We start from the raw sequence: 20,830 nt of genomic DNA on the forward strand, positions 1-20,830 counted from the left end.
ATTATGTATCAATTTTTTTTAAAAAGAAACAAATGTCTATTATGACAGTTCTTGGCACTAGTAGATGTGCAGTGACCATAAGCTATCATTATTAATACCAGTTTGTTAATACGTTATAAATACAAGAAATTATGCTCTGCCATACCGCACACACCGAAGATACTTACAAATACATTCACACACACATGAAAAAATGCTAGCATTGTTTCGTTCTAAATAATTCATTGTAAAAGCCATTTTCCCAAAGTCTTTCTCATACATCCTATTACACATGTTGGTTTAGGCTGTAACTCCAAGAAAATGGGTATCTACATTCCAACCTGAGGGACCACAGTTAAGGCAAGATCAACAACAGTTTTGTGACCCTTGGCTGACCAATCATCTTCACCCTATAAAAGAGGTCGGAGAGGCCAATGACGTGGGACTTTAAGAAGGGATTTATTTGGAAAAACATACACTGTGAGTCCCATAAGGCCCAACTGTTTGAATAAGCAGTTTTCAATGGAATCCCTTACGTTCTTTGTTTTGTATACCCTAGAGCAGCAATTCTCAACCAGGGAAAACCAACAATGTCTAGAGACACTCTGGCTGTCACAACTCAGTGTGGGATTGGGGAGACATCAGGGATGCTGCTAAACATCTTACAATGCACAAGACGGACCCCTGCAACTGATAATTATCCAGCCTAAATAGCAACAGCCTAAATAGCCTAAAAGACTTTGGGAAAATGGCTTCCCTGCCCAAAGCTTGAGGAACACTGTGGGCTGGTGTCTGACATATGCCTAAAATATTTAAGAGGTAAGAAAATAGTTGGTTGCTCTGATTCAGAGCAAAGAGAGGCTGTAGCATTGCAAAAGAGCTGCACATCCGGCTGAATGGACAAAGGACACATGCAGGTTCTCCATGGACCAGACTTGGGCCCGGCACACCAGGGTAGGCCTGGGTTTGCATTAGAAGCTGTCCAAGAGGACCACCTAGAGGGGCAAGGCGACCCCACCAGAGGTGCTGGGGAAACCCCTGATGTATTGGCAGAGGAAGGGGAGTAGGAGACCAGAGGAAGACAGGCATTTCCCTACAGTGAGACCCACCGTGGAAGAGGAGGACAGAAGTGCTTCATGACACAGCCTGCTTCAGCACTCATCAGGCTCCGGGGCAGGCCCAAACACTTGTCAAGCATGACCTTCCACGATCCTGGCCTCCCTCCTCCTTAACCCACGGCTTCTCTTTTCTCTTGACCCCTCACTTTTCTTCCTCCTTAACCCCTCAGCTTCTCCCCTCCTGACCGCTCACCTCTCCACCTCCTGACCCCTCACCTCTCCACCTCCTGACCCCGAACTTCTCCCATCCTGACCCCTCACCTCTCCACCTCCTGACCCCTCACCTCTCCCCCTCCTGACCCCGAACTTCTCCCCCTCCTGACCCCTCACCTCTCCCCCTCCTGACCCCTCACCTCTCCATCTCCTGACCCCTCACCTCTCCCCTTCTTAACCCCTCACCTCTCCCTCTCCCGACCCCTCACCTCTCCTTCCCCTTGACTCTTCATCTCCCCTCCTTCCTGACCTTCACCTCTCCCCATCCTTACCCCTCAGCTCTCATCAATTTACCTCTCCCAGCAACGCCAAAGATCAATGGGAAAAAACTGCATACGGCAAGCTGAAAGAGCAGTGCCTGGTGTACACAGGAAGAAATACAAGAGAAACTGTGCATATCCCCTGCCTGGAGCAGGCGGCTGGCCCACAGGTGGCCCAAGCCGAGAGAGAGGAAAAGATTTCATGTAAGGAAGTATGGATTATTACATGAAAATAGTTGTAAATACTAAAATGATACATTTGGGGGACTAAAAATGACTAGGTATTTGCTTATGTTTAACTCATGAAACACTTACTTTTTCTGCCTAAAACATCCATTCAGAGAGAGGGCAGGAATAAAAACAAGCTTGCCAAGGGTTTAGATAGGTAAGGAGTATTTTTTTAAGGTGTTTATTGATCACAATCCCTAAGTCTGGCTCCCTCGGCATAATAGTTACTTCCTGATATTTCTTCCTGTCAAGGTGAAACAGTTAGTGTGTTGATGACAAAGGTACTCAGGCATAGGAACAAAGTACTATGCACGGTGGCCAGCCATCTTTAAAGACCAGAGCTTGGAGACCACCACACGCAATAGGCCTTCTAAGAGAGGCCAGTAAAAGGCAGTGAGCGGTACACGATGCATTATGGGAGGATACCAACCTGCTCTTCTATAAAGCCCCCCTTTATCCCAAGGTTGGAGAAGAAAACTCCATGTAGACAGATCCTGAGCATAGCAGCAGCACAGCAGTAATGCTCACTCCTTACCTGTCTGGGCCTTGGTGTGGGCCTTCTTGCTCTCCTGGTCCCCCTTCTGGGCCCACACGTGCACCGTGTACTCCACGCCTGGCCTCAGGCCCGTCAGGACGGTGCTGCTCTGCTCCTTCCCCACTGGAACCTCCCTGGTCTCTCCAACAGCAGAGGTGTAGCGCACCACATACTTGTCAATGGCGGCCTGCACCGGGTCCCAGGAGACAGTGGCCATATTCTCTGTCACCCGGTCAGTCACCAGATTTTTGGGGCTGTCAATGTCTGGAAGGAAATGTTTGGAAAAGTTTAAGTTTTGAAGCCACGGAAGGCATATTCAACCCCCCATCTTCATCATTTTCATCTTCCAGAACTCTTTCAGAACAAGGCAATGGCATTCTCATCCTGAGTCTCCGCTGGGAGTCTAGGGAGAAAGTACCCCTTTGTTCTGAATTTCAAAGGAGGGATCATTATAAATAAGGCATTCTTTCTTGGCTTTCAGTTCCCTAAAACGTGGGAGGAACGATGTCTTCTCAGCGGTATATGGCACATCATGACCTCCAATTTAGGGCTCCAAACTTAACATTTTATCAAGGGCTACTTCACTGATGAGCACTCTAAAACTATTATCACAAGCACTGCAATGACCAGATCCTGTACACATCCTCGCCGAGTCTGCTAAAAGCATTGTTACCATAAGACTTTACTTCTCCCTCCCAGTGGGCCGAGTGGTCTCATGAATGGCTCATCACTGTCAGGGAAGAGCGGCCCACTGCCATCACCACTGGGGCTCAGTCTTTCATCTTTAAAACTTCTAATTGCAAAGTCTCTCTGCTCAGGCCACATCCTTTGATACCATACCCACTCAAATCCACAAGCTCAAAACTCAATTCCAATTGACCATCCCTCTTTTGTTACCTGTCGGGGCCTTGGTGTGGGCCTTCTTGCTCTCTCGGTCCCCCTTCTGGGCCCACACGTGCACCGTGTACTCCACACCTGGCCTCAGGCCCGTCAGGACGGCGCTGCTCTGCTCCTTCCCCACTGGAACCTCCCTGGTCTCCTGGTCAGCAGAGGTGTAGTGCACCACGTACTTGTCAATGGTGGCCTGCACGGGGTCCCAGGAGATGGTGGCAGTATTCTCTGTCACCCGGTCGGTCACCAGGTTTGCTGGGCTGTCAATTTCTTTAAGAGAGAGATGAAAGAATAATGTAGCCTTTGCTACCCTCTAATTCCAGAAAGACCAGCACCAACACAGCCAAAATGATAACCTCAACAAGTGCCAGAGTCCGTAATATGTCAGCGACAGAGTTAACATAAAGGTCTAATTAAGCAAATGATCTGAAATTCCAGTAATAAGCTAATAACATTTAATAAGAAGAGGAGTTTTCAGACAAAGCCTGAAAATTGATTAACTCAATAAACTTTTCCTGTAAGTTGCTTTGAGATAAAAAGAATTGGTCTTCACATTCAAATTTCTCCTTTAGCCTGGATTTATATAATATATTCTTCTAGTTCCTGACTCCTTGTACTTGAAAGAAATTATAGTTAATAAACCTCTGCATCTGCTCTAATATGTTCTTTGAGAAGAAAAATATCCTAGAAGTAGGAGCCATCAGTTCTTTCCATATAAAACATTATGTCTGTGGCTGGGGAATCAGGAGACTGTTTAATTGATAGTATCTGAGGTCTGGGCTAATAAAAAGAATCATACTTGTAGAACCTGTCTGGGTTTCTCTGTGATTAAACTGGGTTACACCCTGAGCTTCACCTTTTCCTGGTGGCTAACTTTGGACAAGCTGTGTAATTAAGTGTCTGTCGCCTCAATTCTATGAAGAGAGAAATACCAGTACCTACCTCATAGGTTATGGTGAATATTAAATGAAATATTGCACAGCAAATACTTATATTTAAGTTGTTATTAATGGCATTTGAGGCAGCAAATACCACTTTCTCCACAAAATGTACATCCTTAGACTGTCAAAAATCCAAGCAATTGTGTATATGGTTAGCATGTCTTTATTATCCTCTTTCAAAAACTACATCCTCAAAAAAGGCTGTACCGGCTGGGTGTAGTGGCTCATGCCTGTAACCCTAGCACTTTGGGAGGCCAAGACAGGCGGATTACCTGAGGTCAAGAGTTCAAGACCAGCCTGGTCAACATGGTGAAACCCCGTCTCTACTAAAAATATAAAAAGTTAGCCAGGTGCTGTTGTGCGTGCCTGTAATCCCAGCTACTCAGGAGGCTGAGGCAGGAGAATCACTTGAACCCGGAAGGCGGATGTTGTGGTGAGCCGAAATCATGCACTCCAGCCTGGGTGACCGAGCAAGACGCCATCTCAACAACAACAACATCAACAACAAAAGCTGTACTTTTTGTGATGCACCTGCATTTCATATCTGCACAGGACCACTTGCCAAGAGTGACAGGCCAGTATGTGGAATGCACAGCCACGTGCAATGACTCGCCCCAGGGAACAGAGTCCAGTATGCACCACAGACATCTGACAGGAGGACAAATGATTTAGTGCCCAGGGTTCTGAGCTGGCTTCATCCTTCACTAGTGCACCAAATGCACAGACCATTAAAACCCCCGGAGTTATTACCTGCCACACTCTCATACCTTAGCTTCTGCATACGCTGCCTTCACCCTAACTCCCACCCATCCCTCTAGGCTTTGTTCAGGTGTCCCCTCCTGCCACACCCCTCTATGTCCCAGTCCTTTCTTCGGGTCCCCATAGCTCCAGGAATGTTTGTTTGCTCTGGAACATAACTCACTGTCCTTTATCTTTTCCTTCTCTACCCAAACGATTGTGAATGCCATATGAGGGTAAACCACGTCCTTCGTGTTTGTCCCCCCAGGGCTCAGCTCTGGTCTGACTCCTTCCCGGCGGCAATGCCACGTCACAGAGGCTCCCTGCTGCTCACACCATTCCCAGGTAAGAAAAGGGAAGGTTCTTCTCTATTCCAACTTCCTTCGTTTTAAAAATGCCGACCCAATTGCTCTTTCTTTTCACAATATTCAAATTCCTAGTAAACAGAGAGTCAAGTGTAATGTAAACCAGGAGGGGTGATCTGCAACCTACAGGCCAAATCTGATCCACTGCCAATCTCTATCAACAGAGTTTAACTGGAACACAGTCCCACCAGTCCATTTACGTATCATTGTCTGCGGCTGTTTTCACACTCCAATGGCAGCGTTAAGTAATTCAATAAAGACGATTGGACCCCCCACAAAGCCAAAAATATTTACTCTCTGGCCCTTTACAGAGATTTGCTGACTTTGACTTTAAACAGATTTAGATATCACCATCCTTACTGTCCACATCTTCTCTGCTCTCCTGAAGGAGAGGTCAACTCTGGAGGCCCAAATGGATCCAGGAGGCTGTGCACCGCAAAATCTTTCAAGGGCTAAATACTGACTAACATTCTCAAAACTCATGGCTCTCACTTAAGGCACACTCACTATGTTTTAGGTACTTTATATAAATTAACTCATGAAGCCTTTCCAACAACACTGTGAGGGAGATACTCATATGCCCTCATTTTACAGCTAAGAAACAGGAAGGGAATTGAAGTAACTTGCCCAAAACCACTCCGTTAGTCAGTGGCAGAGCTGGGGTTAAAACCTGGGCAGTCAGCTTCTGAAACCATATTCCTAACCACCTCTCTGCCTCTCTGAGAGTCTCTGTACTCAGTGACTGTCCAGAACAGAATGCAAACAGTAAGCGAAGCCTTCCCCTCTGATTTCCTGCCAGGTGTTTTAGAACCTCAGGCGGGCTCCAGGGTCAGGCTGCTCTAAATTCAGAGGAGGATTTAAGCAGAAAGAATGGCCGGGCTATGTCCCAGTATTGTCGCAGGACCCCTGCAGGCACAACCTGAGCAGAATGACTGGGTGAAGTATGATGAGAACCCTCATGGTTTCTGAAAGCTGAAAGGAAGAATTGGTCCATTTAGTAAATGTTGACTCAGGACGCAAACCATTTCCATGGTCTAAAAGAGAGCTCCAGATTATATGCAAAGTGCCTGTACAGCCACCGCAAACTGAGATAAGCATTCAAATTCACCGTCAGCCCAACATTTTGAGTTTTCACATCTAAAAAATGAAGATTAGAAAATGTTACCCTATTCCGAGGGGGTTGCATACAGAATTCCAACTCAAATAAGTATGACCTTCTGTATCAAGTGAAAAGGCTGGTCTCTTTTGTTTGATGTTAAAAAGGAAAAACATTATAATTATGAAAATCAGAATTGCTTTTGCAACCCTCCTCCCCACTCCTGCAAACAAGAGCTGATGCCAGGTGAGCAATGACCTCCTGATTGAGAAATCCACCTTCTCCCTGCCATGAACCTATTTATGCTCCTGTCCTTCCTTACCTGTGAGGGCACTGGTGTCAGCTTTCCTGCTGCCCTGGTTGCCCCTTTCAGCCCACACATAGACCTTGTATGCCTCTCCTGGCTTCAGGCCCGTCAGGACAGTGCTGCTCTCGTCTTTGTGCACTGCCGTTTCCTCGGTGTTCCCATCAGCAGAAGTGTAGCGCACCATGTACTTGTCTATGACAGCCTGCACTGGGTCCCAGGAGACCGTTGCTGTGTCTTCAGTCACTCGATCGGTGATGACATTGGTTGGACTGTCAATTTCTTCATAAAAACACATGAGAAAGAAAAATCAGAGGAACCGGTGGGTTGGTCCAGATCATAGATTGTTAAAGATCTCATTCACCTGGGTGACCTAGCTCAATAGTCTACACAATGCAAGGGGCTCTCTCCGTCATCAGTGACAGATGGACAGCTGGCTTCTGCTTGAACCCTAAACCAAAAAAGGACTCTCTGATAGACAACACAGTCCATTCCATTTTCAGACCTCTGAACATATTAGAGAAAACTCCTTCCGGTGTAACTCCTTCCTACTGTTTAACCTAGGTAGACAGAAAGATTATATCTAATTCCCTTTCCAGGAGATCAACCAGCAAGTATTCAAGAAGAGTCATCATCCGCCTTCCTAGTTCTCTTCAAATCAAAACAACATCACCTCCCCTATTCATTCCTTCCAAATTACAGTTTCAAGACCTAACGCTTATATCCACACATGCTCCTCTTTCTCTTTTCAAATACAAATCTCCAAAACAGTTCATTCATTCAACAGCACATCACTGAGCAACCATTACGTGCCAGGGAATGTAATGACATTCAGGAGTTATCAATGAGCAAAACAGAAATTTCACCAATGTGGAGTTTATATTCAAAAAGAACTAACCCAGAACAATATGCCAGCTATGTCCTAGACACTGTGCTGCCCAATAACATAGCCTGAGCCCATGACCTTAGAAAATCCCTCTTTTTTTTCCACACACATCCCTGCTAACCCAAGGTCCTGCTACACATATCCAGGGAACAGCACAGAGGCCAGTGCATCTAGACAGAGTGAAGTCAAGCGGCTGGAGGGGATGCCAGTGAAGTGAGAGGGACAGTGGACTGTGGATGGTCTTGAAGGCCATTGTAGTGACATTGTCTTTTACACTAAGTTAGATGAGAAGTCTCTGGGGGCTTTGAAAAGAATGACCTGATCTGACTTTGGCTACCAGAGGATCCCTCTGGCTTCCGGGGAGAATGCTGATTCTAGCGAACCAAGAGTGAAGGTCACCTAGGCGGCTGCTTCAGTGGTGTATATACAAGATGGCAGGGGTGCAGGCAACTGCAGCAGTGATGAGGGTCACAGGGAAGGCTGGCTTTGAAGAGCTTTCAAAGGTAAAGCTGACCTAATCTGCTGATGGATTCAATGTGGGATACAATGAATGATTTGTTGGCTTGGGGCCTGAGTAATTTGAAAAATGGAGTGGCCATTTATAGAGACAGGGGTATGAGGGAGGGAAGGGTTTGCAGTAGGAAGTGGGGAGAGGAAGAGGCCCAGGAGTTTGCTTGTGGATACATGAAGTGGTAGAGCCAAGATTTGAACCCATTCCCATTCCTATCTAAACAAAGACTGTATGTTTCCACTTTATACCTCTACGTCCTAAGCAGCACTATCAGTAGCATTTTCCTTTGAAACTAATAATAATAATAAATTATAAATAAAAGAAAGTGTGATCTGAAAGGTTGCTGTGACCTGAAATCCAGCAGTAGTAATAGACAATTTCTCTCCAGGGAGAGAAAATGGTCTTGAACTATTGCCTTGTGGGACAATAGTCTCACTGTGACTGGCACTGTGAGCTTGGAGACAATAGTCTCACAATAGTCTGCCACTTGGGGGCCTCCAGGAATGACAGGGCACCCACCATCTGACCCCATGGCCAGGGCCTCTGGAGGCTCCAGCAGGCTCTAAGAGGACACTCTGGGAAGGAGTGTGATGATAGAACTCTCTCCCCATCTTTCTGTGTAAGACATGATTCTGCATGTGACAGGGAGGAGATGACAAGAGCCATCCGAAAACAGTATCTCAATCTGGGGAAATGAGTGACAGAGTGGGAATGGAAAACTAAGGATGCAGGGCGGAGAGAGCAAGATCAGCCTAGCGGTCCTGCTCTTCAAGTTCACGGCCCTCACCTTCTCTAAAAGTCCGAATCTGTACAAGCCCAGGTCCCAGCAGTGACTCCCACCCCATCTTCCTGCCCCAGATCAGTGCTTGCTACCACTGCTTCTGGGGTCCACAGGAGAGGCCGGTGGCTTTGTGGGCTTGGTGCTGCCTGTGTGTTTTGAAAGATACATCACAGCCGGGCACAATAGCTCCTACCTGTAATTACAGCACTTTGGGAGGTCAAGGAGGTCAAGCACTTGAGGCCGGGAGTTCGAGGCTAGCCTCACCAACATGGCAAAACGCCTGTCTCTACCAAAAATACAAAAAAAATTGCAGGGCTTGGTGGTGTACACCTGTAATCCCAGCTACTCGGGAGGTTGAGGCACGAGAATCATTTGAACCTGGAAGTCAGAGTTTGCAGTGAGCCGAGATCACACACGGCAATCCAGCCCAGGTGACATAGCAAGACTCTGTATCAGATAAATAAATAAATAAACGCAATAAAGATTCATCACATCCACATGGGTGGAAGGAGGAACCAGCAATGAGCTCTGCAGCTCCTTTTTTCCCTAAGAGTCCCAGAGCACTCGAGATGGAGAAGAACCAGAAAACAGCATCTTGAATGTTAAGAGTAGGAAGGTAAAACTGAATCGTATTATGCCCAGGGTTATAGGAGATCTGAAGGTTTAAGCCCAGAGAGGAGATGTGACTTCTCCAAGCTCACAGTGCCAGTCACAGCTCTCAGTCCCCTGCTCTCCCCATTCTCTCAGTTCCCTAACCACAGCAACTCAGCTCAGAAGGGCCTCTTCACAGAGCTTGTTCTCCTGGACCATTCCCAGGATGAGGATCAGATGCTGAGATACGGGAAGGGGAGGAAGGCCTCAGAGATGGTACTTCTATGATAGGCCACGTTGCTGAAAGAGGCCAACGTTGCAGGACTGAAACTTCTCTACCAAAGAGGAATGTGGGGATTATGAAATAGTTTTTCCACTCGAGGAAGCCTTTCAGCAGCTGTAGTAGCAGACTAAATCACAGATGAGCCACAGCTGTAGCCTCTATTACAAGACAGGCTCTTCCCACCCCAGCCCCGACATCTTCCCCAGGCTGGAACTTCCCAACTGCTGGACACAAGTAGCCCTGGTGGGACCTTTTCCAGGGCCATTCGAGGTCAGAGATGTAAGGTAAGGTTTGTAAAACTGCACAGGTGGGACTCAGCTGTGAGTACATATGTTAGAATAAAGGTGTGCTTCACTTCAAAGAGACCTAATTTGCAAAACCTGAACATAGTATATGGAAGAGGTTAATTAGAAGCTCTGTTCACATTAGGAAAGCTTATTCTACTTTATAACAGGAATTTGCCACAGGGTTGGGTAGGGAATGGCTGTCTTCAGTCTAGGAGGCTGTAACACCCAACAGTCCATGCCCACACTCCAGCACGCAGTCACAGGCATTATGAACAGGTTTCTCCATTAATAATGTCCACCTGTGTATCTCCCAGTTGGTGCAGGAGAAGACAGCACAGACGGGATGTAAAACTGATGAGAAACAAGCTTGAAGGAAGACCTGGAAACAGGGTCTGCGTCATTGATTTGAAGGTGGGTGCATGGAAGGGGTGCCTTGGGACTACGGTACCTATGCATTCTGTGGTCTTGTTTACACAAACCTCCTCTAAGGTATTTCCATGTGGCAACAAAATTATCCGAAAGCCACCATTTGTAGAAAATGCACTCAGAGAGGTCAACCCTTCTTCCTGTTGTCCTCTAACTTTGCTTCTAGAAAGGTTATCAACTTTGATTTCAGGCGAACCTGAGTTTAAAGGCCAGCTACCTCTTCACTAGCTCACCCTGAGTCTCCTAAGCTTTGTAGACCTCAACGTTCTCAGATATAAAATGGAAATAATAATGCTTGCAATCCTATTAATATTATAAGGACCAGAGATAATATTTACAAATGCTCACAGTACACAGAAGCCCAGTAGAATACAGTGGCCATGCAAATGATAGAGGTCACTGTTGTCCAGACGCTGCATGTATGTATTGGTGGCTGTGTGTAAGGCAGGAGTTCTGAACGGTAACAGGAGCTCAGCCTAGGACATGAAGGTGTTTCCAAAGGAAAGTTTCAGGGATTAAGCCATTTCAAATGGATCATTGTGTTTGGAAATGCTCCAGATGTAAAAAGAGAAAAATATTAAAAAGAGCAAAACTGCTATTTCACAGCATCGTCTAAGGAGGAAAGTGATCTGAAAGTTGATGACAAGTGACTATGCTAGGTCATAAGCTCTGCTGTGCATAGGAGCCTGTGAAATCATAACAAAGCAAGCAGGCTTTGTTTTATACACACCAGAGAAAAGCAAAAAGATATGAAAAGAAAACCATCATCTTAAGAAAAACAAGAGAAAGGACTTTAAACTCATTTAGATGAAGGACAAAAGAATGATGTCACCTCTCAGTAGCCTCCCTTTCTTGGCATTGGATGGGAAGCATAGCTGTCAGGGTATGATGCAGAGGTCCAGGGACATTCCCCTACCCCCAACCCCCAGAGACACTGGCCTGGCGTATGCTTTCTACTCTCGAAGCTGACATGCTTCTGAAGCCCTGCCTTTCTGGAAGGTGTTCCAGCGCACTTTGAGTGTTACCTCTAACAGGGTGAGGAATTTCAGCCAACCATTTCCCTGTCATGGTATTAGTTCCACTGGGCTTCTTACTAAATGGAAAACACCTGAACAGCATCCGTTCCTCCCTGCACAGGCTTAGGGTGTTCTTAAGTACCAGCATCCTTTTCCACCCGGTGGGATGCGAAACGTTTGGAGAAAACAAATTTTTCTTTTCCCTTGAATTAATTAGCAGTCTAGCCAGGTTTAAGAGTGTTTCCTGACCCTATAAATTACAGGGGCTATTTTTTTTTTATGCTGGTAAAACACATGACACAAATTTATTTGCAATCCAATAAAATATTGTACACTGGCTTTAGGATATAATTGACAACAAAAACACTTTTATGTAGTAACATTCCACTATGCGTGAAAGGCTAACTAGCAATTCAAAGCCATATGTGATTAAATGTTCTCTGACCTCAGAGGCAAAGCTGGCTGACATTTGATACGGTCACTGAAGGCTGCAGTAGAGAAACTGTCTGAGGGCAGCCTGGAAGGATATGTCATATTATTGCTGTGATCCCCTGAAGGGATTGAATTATAGTACACCCAGTTGGTGTCTGACGGAAAACTGCCTGGTGTATGGGGTAAAATCACCTCCAGAGGTGAAATGTTCTGTGTTGTGTTGAGTGTGTGAGAGAAGAAAAGGACCATGGCTTATCAGCTCTGGAAGTTTCTAAAGGGACCAGGTCTCTTTGGCCTAGATATATCCTGCAATAAATGTTTCATGAATTGATTTGTAGCTAGAAATAACAGCAAGGGATTTTTTAAGCTGAAGCAACAACAGAAACCCACTTGCAGAGAAAAGCTTTCCGTTAGGGAACCCCAAAAACAGTCTGGCTATGAGAAGGCTTTCCCTGGGGAAGTGATGGGCCACTGAGGCCAAGATAAAAGCGTATCCTGCCTCCTCCGTCAGTGAGGAATTACAGAAAATGTTTCAGGAAGCAAACAGTATGAAAATTAACTAGAAATAATGGGCAAGAAGGATGGGAGTGTAATATTACGATCGATAGCAAGAAACACACGTTTGGTCTGGGTTCTCTGATTCCTGGCACACAGCTCGTAAAACCCTTGGAATCTCCAAAGTGAGGTGTCTTTTTGCATGTTAATGAGATGACTTCTGTAAGGGAGGTGCTCTTGGATAGCCTCAGAAAGGGGGGTCTTGCCAGGGAACCAACCTTATGTTAGAGAGGATTGGAACTTCAGCCCCACCTGCCCACCCCACTAACAAGGGAGAGGAGAGAGAGAGGTGCTAATGGTTGCTAAAGGTTGAGTTAATCACCAGTGGCCAATGATGTAATCAACCATTCCTCTATAATGAGGTCTCCATGAAAACCCAAAAGGACTGGGTTGAGAGAGCTTCCTGGCTGCTGAACATGTGGAGGTTCGGGGAGGGTGGCACACCCAGAGGCCGTGGAAGCACGCACCTTGACCTATGCATCTGTTCCGTCTGGTTCTTCAGCTGGATCTTTGTAATGTTCTTGATTGTAACAAATAGGTAAACGTAAGTCAGGTGTTTTCCCTGCGTTCTGTAAGCTGCTCTAGCAAATTAATGGCACCTGAGGAGGGCAGTCATAAGAACCCCCAGTTTAGAGCCAATTGGTCAGAAGTACAGGTCATAACCTGGGGACTGTGACAGGCATCTGAAGTGAGAAAAGTCTCGTGGGACTGGGCCCTCAGCTTGTGGGATCTGATGTTATTTCCAGGGAGAGAGTCGGACTTGGATTGAATCGTAGTACACCCAGTTGGTGTCTGACGGAAAATTGCCTGGTGTATGGGGTAAAAATCACTTCCAGAGGTGAAATGTTCTGTGTTGTGTTGAGTGTGTAAGAGAAGAAAACGTGTTTATCTCTTACAGGGGGGTAAAAGTGAGAAGCCCTTTAGCTTTGTAGTGTGAAAGGAAAATTAAAAACTCAGGACCCCAATTCACTCTGCCAAAAGCAAAAAATAAAGCTGAAAGCTGAGTTACACAAGAAGCTACCTTTCCTTTTGTTCCTATGCAGGCTACAGATAAAAGGTTAAATATCGCCACAGGTAGCTACTCCATGTTCACCTTAACCTACAAAAAGTGCAAATTTGCTGAACACGTAATTGACCATCCCCCTACCTCCTCCTTTTCTCTTACATCATAGGAATCATCATACCCTCCCTACTTCCTCTCCAGCCCACTTTTGCCATTTAATATTGAAGCCTTCAACCTTCAAAGGCTTAGACTTGGATATCTTGGGTTCAAATCCCACCTCTGTCCTTTCCTGGCTGGGCAATCTTGAGTTTCACTTTTCCAGTTTTCTTATATATGGCATAGAAATAATATCTACTTCATAGGATTGCTGTGAGAACTAAATGAAATATTCATAAAAAGTGCTTAGTGATTATAATGGCTGGCACTTAATAAGCTCTCAATTCATAGCTACAGGGAATACCACTGGAAACATGGAAGTACTTACTATTTTCCAACTTGTTAAAATACTTCACTAGTCCACTATTCTGACAGGCTGTACACGTCTACATTGTCTAGTTTGTAAATTAAGTTGTATCGTCTCCTTTAGACTTGCTCGACAATGACTCTTTCATACTCCAAATAAGCAATCTGCTAAGCAGCTGAAATAGTGAATTCAATTCTCACAACATCTCATCCCTTATTCTCGCACCATAACCAGCTATTTGCAGAACTGAATTGCAAAGAACTAAAAAACTTTTCAAGGAAGACTCAGAACTCAAAAAGACTCCTTTACTGGCTCCAAGGATTGGTCTCCCCCAGTGGCACTCTAGATGACGGGTTTCCATCATGGGGAAGGCAGGAACACAGAGTTAATGAGGAAATTCACAATTCAATATGGGCTCAAGCATTGCTTAAAAACTAAAAGTTACTTAGGATGTCTCATGTACGCCTACCGTGTTTTCAAATTCTGTTCTGATAAACAAGTTCATATTGTCAAATGTGACTGATTTGTAACCTTTTATCATTATATATTTTCCTCAGTACACAGTTGACAATATATCTCTACTCTCATGTGAGAGTTCTTAATATCTTCTGACATTTTAGAGACATCTGCTTGAGTGTGGTCATCAGGAACAAACACAGGTGTGGCATTAAGAAAATTAAAGATCACTTGCCTTTAGGGTATAAGGAACTACGTGCTTATGTCTTAGATGATAAATGCCTTAAAAACAACGCAGTGATGGAAGCTATTAAAATAAGCAAAAGGGTGTCAGACACTGTCTTGTCCCTTAACTCCAAGACCCTGGGGGAGATTTTCAATGGCAAGAAAAATTTAAAATAGGAAAAGTTTGCTGTCCTTTCCCTGCCCAAAAAATACATGTAGTACATAAAGGGACAGACTCTCTCTATATGCAAATCCCAGAATTCTTATCCAGAGGAGTCAGCCAGGAAAATGTCAGAATGCAAACATGATTAAATGTCGATAGTGCCTCCAAGTAGCTCTCACCTGTTCTGCCAGTCAGGAGAATCGGCTTGCCCTCCAGTTCTCCTCGCATGGGCACCACCGTGATCTTATACTCCGTCCCCGGGCGCAGACCTGGAAACAAGCAGGCAGCATGGGATGTGAGTGCAGGCTCCAGAGCCCTCTTCCCAGCACTGCTCCTCCCCAGGATTTCTCCCTCGAGGGAAAGATGAGGGGTTATGCTTCCTCCTCCAAAGATGAATCCGTATCTGCAGGCGAATAAAGCCCCGCAGGAGCACTGGCACGTGAGGTGTCACTGAGGGGCCTATCGGTTGGGGATGGGGGTCGGGTGTTGTCAGAGCAAATGAGATGAAGCTGATTGAAATGCATTTCAGGTGTTCTCCACTTCGTCATTGGGCCACCTAGCGCTTATTCCCCAATTTTATCCCCCCAAATTGTTCCTGTTCCCAGCAATGCTTCTCCTTCCAAAACGTCTCTCCTTCTCATTGTAATATTTAGCCTATATTTTTCTTATTTATTTATTTACGTATTAGAGACAGGGTCTCACTGTGTTGCTCAGGCTAGAGTGCAGTGATGCAATCACGGTTCCCTGGAGCCTCGACCTCCTGAGCTCAAGGGATCCTCCTGCCTCAGCCGCTCAAGTAGCTGGGACCACGGGCGTGAGTCACTGTGCCCAGCCCTTTTTTAAAAAAAAAAAAGTTTTTTCTCTGTAGAAGCAACTAGAATTATTGTTCCTGTGGCACCAATGTTCAGACTCTGGTAGTAAAATGCAGACAAACGGCAGCTTGTGTGAGACACACACCCTCATTCTTCACTCCGCAAACACTAAGAACCCCAAGATGTCCTGTCAGGATGGAACCCAAGGGGTGGATGGCAGAACAAGGCTCCAGGAGAGAATCTGCCATGATGCTAATTATAATTAGCCCCACGCTTTCATGGGCCCATTCCAAGGCCTTGTACCTGACTGGATATTGATGATTGTGTATTACTTTTCTTAAAGTGGGCCCTGGAATTGTACAAACTTCAAGCACTGCCAAACTTGATCCATCCCTGCAGCCTTGTTTCCTTAGCAGTCATGTGAGCTCCAGCTCTTGGCAGCATTAGTTGAGAAATCTGAGATAGGGAGCCACCCCTACTTACTGCACCCTGCTCCCCTTTAAGCCTCCCAACACAACCCCTTCCGTGCATTCATCTTCCTCCCTCCCTCTCTCTCTGCCTCCCTCTCTGCCTCCCTCTCTCTCTCTCTGCCTCCCTTTCTCTCTCTGCCTCCCTCTCTCTCTGCCTCCCTCTCTCTCTGCCTCCCTCTCTTTCTCTCTGCCTCCCGCTGTCTCCCTCCCTCTCTCTCCGTCTCCCTCTCCCCTCCTGCCCTCAACACCCAAATATACAAGTTCTTCCAAAAGGACTATCTATACACCATCAAATCCATTCTGAGACACAGACGGGGTCTTCAAGAGAGTTTGCTGACTTGAAGAACATCTCACAAATATAATCTGTTAAAAGGTTCTCTGAGATCGAGCTCTGGAATGCTGGAGCAGAGTCTACAGGCTTCCCAGGTGGGCTCACATCTGGGAGATTCAAGGATCAGGTTCAAGTGTGATTGCCAAGGCCCCTGGACTCTGTGCACACTTGAGCAGTGCAGATGCTGGTGCCCTCTGCACACACTGTCCCCACCACTGCACCCGCAACAAACACCTCACATCCCAGTGGCAGCTCTTACCAGTGATGTCATATCGACTCTTGGGCTCGCTGCTCTTGGGCACAGTGACCTCGGCTACCTCTTGCCCCGTCATGGGCCCGTATCGCAGCTTGTAGTAGTCCACCTCGGTCGAGGGGTTTTCCCACTCCACGTCGAGGGAGTTCTCCGTCTCATCTGTCACCCAGGCAGTGCCAAGCACAGCAAGGTCTAGGGCAGGGGAGAGAGAGGTTCAGCTAGCAGGAATCACCAGCAGATCAGAGGGCAGGAGAGAAAATTCTGTGGAGACACAGTGGACTGCCTGCATCCCTTTACCAAAACACCCCCACCAGGCAGCTCTTTTCTACAGCTCCCTCTGGGTCCAAGTACCAAAGTCCATGCATTGCCCCTCCAGGCAGGAGTGTATACTCACTGATGCAGGTCTTAGGGTTTCACCATCCAACCCCTACCCACACCTTTGTGAACAGCCTGTTAGTTAAACTTTTTCAATTACCCCATGTGTGTCCTGTTTTCCTCACCGAGATGAATCTGACACAGGTGGCTTCTACAGCCTCTTATCCATACTTATTTGAACTTTCTTAATGGCCTTGAGGGTTCAGTGAGGGACTGGGGTTGCAGGTTTACCCTTTGACTGCTTATGAGAGGGTGCAGACCCTACTAATCTCAGGGATGGGGGGACCCATGAGCCTCCATGTAGCAGGTCTTCACTGGCTTAAAACGACCCAGTAATCACAGGGCAAAGGAAGAAGAGAGAGAACTGGAACTCTTCAGAACCTAGGACTGTGGCAGCTGTGTTTTTCAAACCCCAAATCAAAGCAACTGCCTGACAGGTATTTATGGGAATAGTGAAATAAAACATTTGGAACGGGGCCTCTCCTGGGAACTCTGGGGCATCGGGTGGCTTCCTCACCTGTGGTGGCAAGTAGATGCTGTGGGCTGCTAGAAACTTCTTTCTTGACGTTACGCAGAGTGACTATGTACTTGGTTCCAGGCAGCAAATTGAGAATCTCATAGCTGTGCTGCTCCCCGGGCACTTGGATCTGCTTCCCAGAGATCTCCTTCCCCAGGGGGTAGTAGCTGAGGAGGTAGTGGTCCACCTGGCTAGAGGGCTCCCAGCTCACCAACAGGGAATCCTCCGTGCTCTTGAGCAGCTGCAGGCCCTGTGGGACCACCACTGCAGGCAGACAGGAAAAGGGCAGAGCGGGTGAGCCAGGGAGGCGATCCAGAGCCTACGAGTGCTCCCTGAGCACTATAAAGGTGGGCATGCCGGATGCAGACCTGTGTAAGGCATCATTCATTCCAGACCCCCAGAAGTTATCCCACTGACCCCCTCACCACACACGTGCACACACAGCCAACCGTCAGATCACCAGACCACTGGTTTTCAAAGTCAGGCCCTCAAACCAGCATCTGCATCACCTGGGAACTTGTTAGAAATGCAAAATTTTAGGCCCCATCGCAGAATCAGAAGCTCTGGGGTTGGGGCTCAGCAATCTGGTGTAGGCTAAAGGAATAGACCCCCAAAGAGGACAACGCGTAATTGACAGTTAAATGGTGCATTGGAAAGAAGAGTCCGGCGGCCGGAGGGCACATCTCCGCTCTCACCCTGGGCACAGTCCAGGCCTGCGAAGCCCTCCTCGCAGTAGCACTCGCCCGTGTCGCAGAAGCCGTGGCCGCTGCAGTCGCCGGGACAGCGCCGCTCGCTGCAGTCCTCCGACGTGAAGTCCTCGTGGCACTGGCACACGCCGCGCACGCACTCGCCGTGCCCGCTGCAGTTCTCAGGGCAGGCAGGATAGCCGCAGTCGGCGCCCACGTAGGGCTCGTGGCACAGGCAGCGCCCGTCCACGCAGCGCCCGTGGCCGCTGCATGCCCCGGGGCAGGCCTGCTGCTCGCAGGCGGCGCCCTCCCAGCCCTCCTGGCAGTGGCAGCTGCAGGTCTCCAGGGAGAAGGTCCCGTGGCCGCTGCAGTGGCGCCTCAGATCTGAAAGGCAGAGAAAAAACAGTAGGCTGGGTTGAGGGGCTGTCTATGGAGATCTCCTTCCTTTGAGATCAGCCATGCAAGACCCAGAAATCAGCAGACCCTGCAGAGTGGGGCTGCTGATTTCTGGGTCTTGCACAGCTCTTTTTTGGAGGACCGCGGAGCTCTGCAAGGGAGAAAAGGTGTTGGCCCTTTCCAGGCCAGGCTCCCTAATCTCTCCCTTTCTCTGCCTGAAAAGGCAGCAGGACCCACCCTTCTTCCCTTTCCCTTTCCATGTGAATTCCGCTGCTTCCTTCCCCTCTACACAGTGGTCATTATTTAGTGCCTTCCTATGGAGGGGCCTGAAGGGCGCCACCCTGGCCAGCCTACACGGCAGAGCAGGACTCCTGGGGGAAAGTGAGGGCCAGGCACGTTGGAGTTGGCTGGAACTAGCAAGGCTGGGACCTTGTGAAATGAACCCAGACTGAAGCCTGGAAAAATGAAACTGCAGAAGCTACAAAATAGCCCAGTCTCAACTGTGGGTACTATGGAGAAGGAATTTAACCAGGCTCCTCTCTCTGACCCTACACAGCAAGAGGCAGCTGGAGGGCGGACCGGTCAGTGCCATCTCCTCTCTGGCCCAGCTTCTGCTTCTCAGAACACCTCTTGACTTCCTAAAAACGCTTCCAAAGTGGGGGCTCCTCAGAGGCAAGTCCATGCTGCTTATCCATGGCAGTGTCCCTGGTGCCGAGTCCTGGATCTGGATCTGATGGTTAAGGTGCTCTTAACCATAGCAATTCCTTCAGGCGTGAAATCCCATGCCAAAGTACCGTATATTATCATTGGGTCAGCCCAGCCAGTCTATGTTTAAAAGTGACAAGGGTTGAGTGGCGAGGGAACCTTCATTATTTATAAAATTAAATTGTAATTATTTTATAATTTACAATTACAATTGTAATTATTTTATAATTTACAATTACAATTGTAATTATTTTATAATTTACAATTACAATTGTAATTATTTTATAATTTACAATTACAATTGTAATTATTTTATAATTTACAATTACAATTGTAATTATTTAAAATAATGATAATTTGCTGATTTGTAAATTCCACTAAGGGCCAGGAATCTTCTACACATTATCTCTAATTCTCAGAACTATACTAGTTGATAGAATTATCCTTATTGGACAGTTGAGGAAACAAAGGAGTTGCCCAAAGTCATACAGCTAAAAAGTGGTAGAACTGGGATTTGTAACCTCTCCTGTCTAGCTCCAAGGCCCTATCTTTGCTGCGTATCCCATTGCTTCCCCTCTGAGTAGAGCTTAGATTCACAGGTATGACAGCCCCTGGAAGCATTCCTATCTGGAAGCAATCGCCCAGGAGTCTAGACTCTGCAAAAGCAGCTGGTCCCTCCCTGCTCAGCTTCCGGATGCTCCCTGAAGCTAGTACCAATGAATAAATGAATAAATCGCAGGGATGGGCCTACTAGAGGAAACTCAGAGTAAAAAGTAGGAGCACACCAGAGTCACAAAGTGCTCCGGAGGCTAATGGAACCCCTGGCACATAACAGGTGCTCATCAAATGTTTGTTGAATGAATACCAAAGTGATGATCTCACCAGTAGCTCCCTGGCAGCAGCGCTGGGCACTGCACTGTTTCTTCATCTCCATCATCTCTTCCTCCAGCTGCTTCACACGGGCCAGGAGGTCCTGGACACTGGTTGCCAACTCACAGTCCTTCTGTGGCGTCTGAAGGCGGATGTTGTGCCTGAAGATGATGTTCTGTTCCTCCCTGGCCTCCCCCAGGGCCAAGAGCGAAGCCCCATCGTCACTGAGGGGCTGGGGGTCAGCCTCCACCTGAACCAGGGCAGACTTAGGCACATCGATCTTGTAGGTGTGGCTGACAGTGACCTGTTGCTCCTTGTCGCTGCAGCCGGGAAGCTCCGGAGTGGCTGGGGCGGAAGCCACCAAGAGCACAGAGCCAAGCAGGAGCCCCAAGGGGAAGCAGAACATCTCTTGGAGACTCATCCTTAGAAAGTCAGGGAGCAGACCCTCCGGGATGCCTGTATTCAGAAACATTGTAGAAGAAAGCCATGGAGATATACTGAGGGAAGTTGGCCTTTTTTCTAGATTCTAAGAGCCCACAGGAATCCGAGAAACCAACAGAAATAACTCATTCTATTTCTCCCAAGGATCCAAACCAGATTACTTTCTGTTCCTGCCTCACAGATGGCATATTCCTGCCTCCTGTCTTCTCTTACTGTTCACACTGCCCA

The 20,830-nt window shown here is 47.1% G+C and overlaps 1 protein-coding gene across 1 annotated transcript in view; it reads right to left on the reverse strand.

The window, feature by feature from the left end:
• Positions 1 to 20,605, reverse strand: part of TNN (tenascin N) — a 62,574-nt gene extending 41,969 nt beyond the window's left edge. Inside the window, 8 exon segments of the mRNA XM_039460006.2 lie at positions 2,334 to 2,597; positions 3,231 to 3,494; positions 6,687 to 6,950; positions 14,926 to 15,015; positions 16,619 to 16,804; positions 17,505 to 17,768; positions 18,200 to 18,574; positions 20,174 to 20,605. Coding sequence (XP_039315940.1) covers positions 2,334 to 2,597; positions 3,231 to 3,494; positions 6,687 to 6,950; positions 14,926 to 15,015; positions 16,619 to 16,804; positions 17,505 to 17,768; positions 18,200 to 18,574; positions 20,174 to 20,582 — 2,116 coding nt within the window. The 5' untranslated portion in view covers positions 20,583 to 20,605.
• Between the last annotated feature and the right edge of the window lie 225 nt (positions 20,606 to 20,830).

Source organism: Saimiri boliviensis, chromosome 19 (assembly GCF_048565385.1).
Source record: "Saimiri boliviensis isolate mSaiBol1 chromosome 19, mSaiBol1.pri, whole genome shotgun sequence".
Taxonomy (NCBI): Eukaryota; Metazoa; Chordata; class Mammalia; order Primates; family Cebidae; genus Saimiri; species Saimiri boliviensis.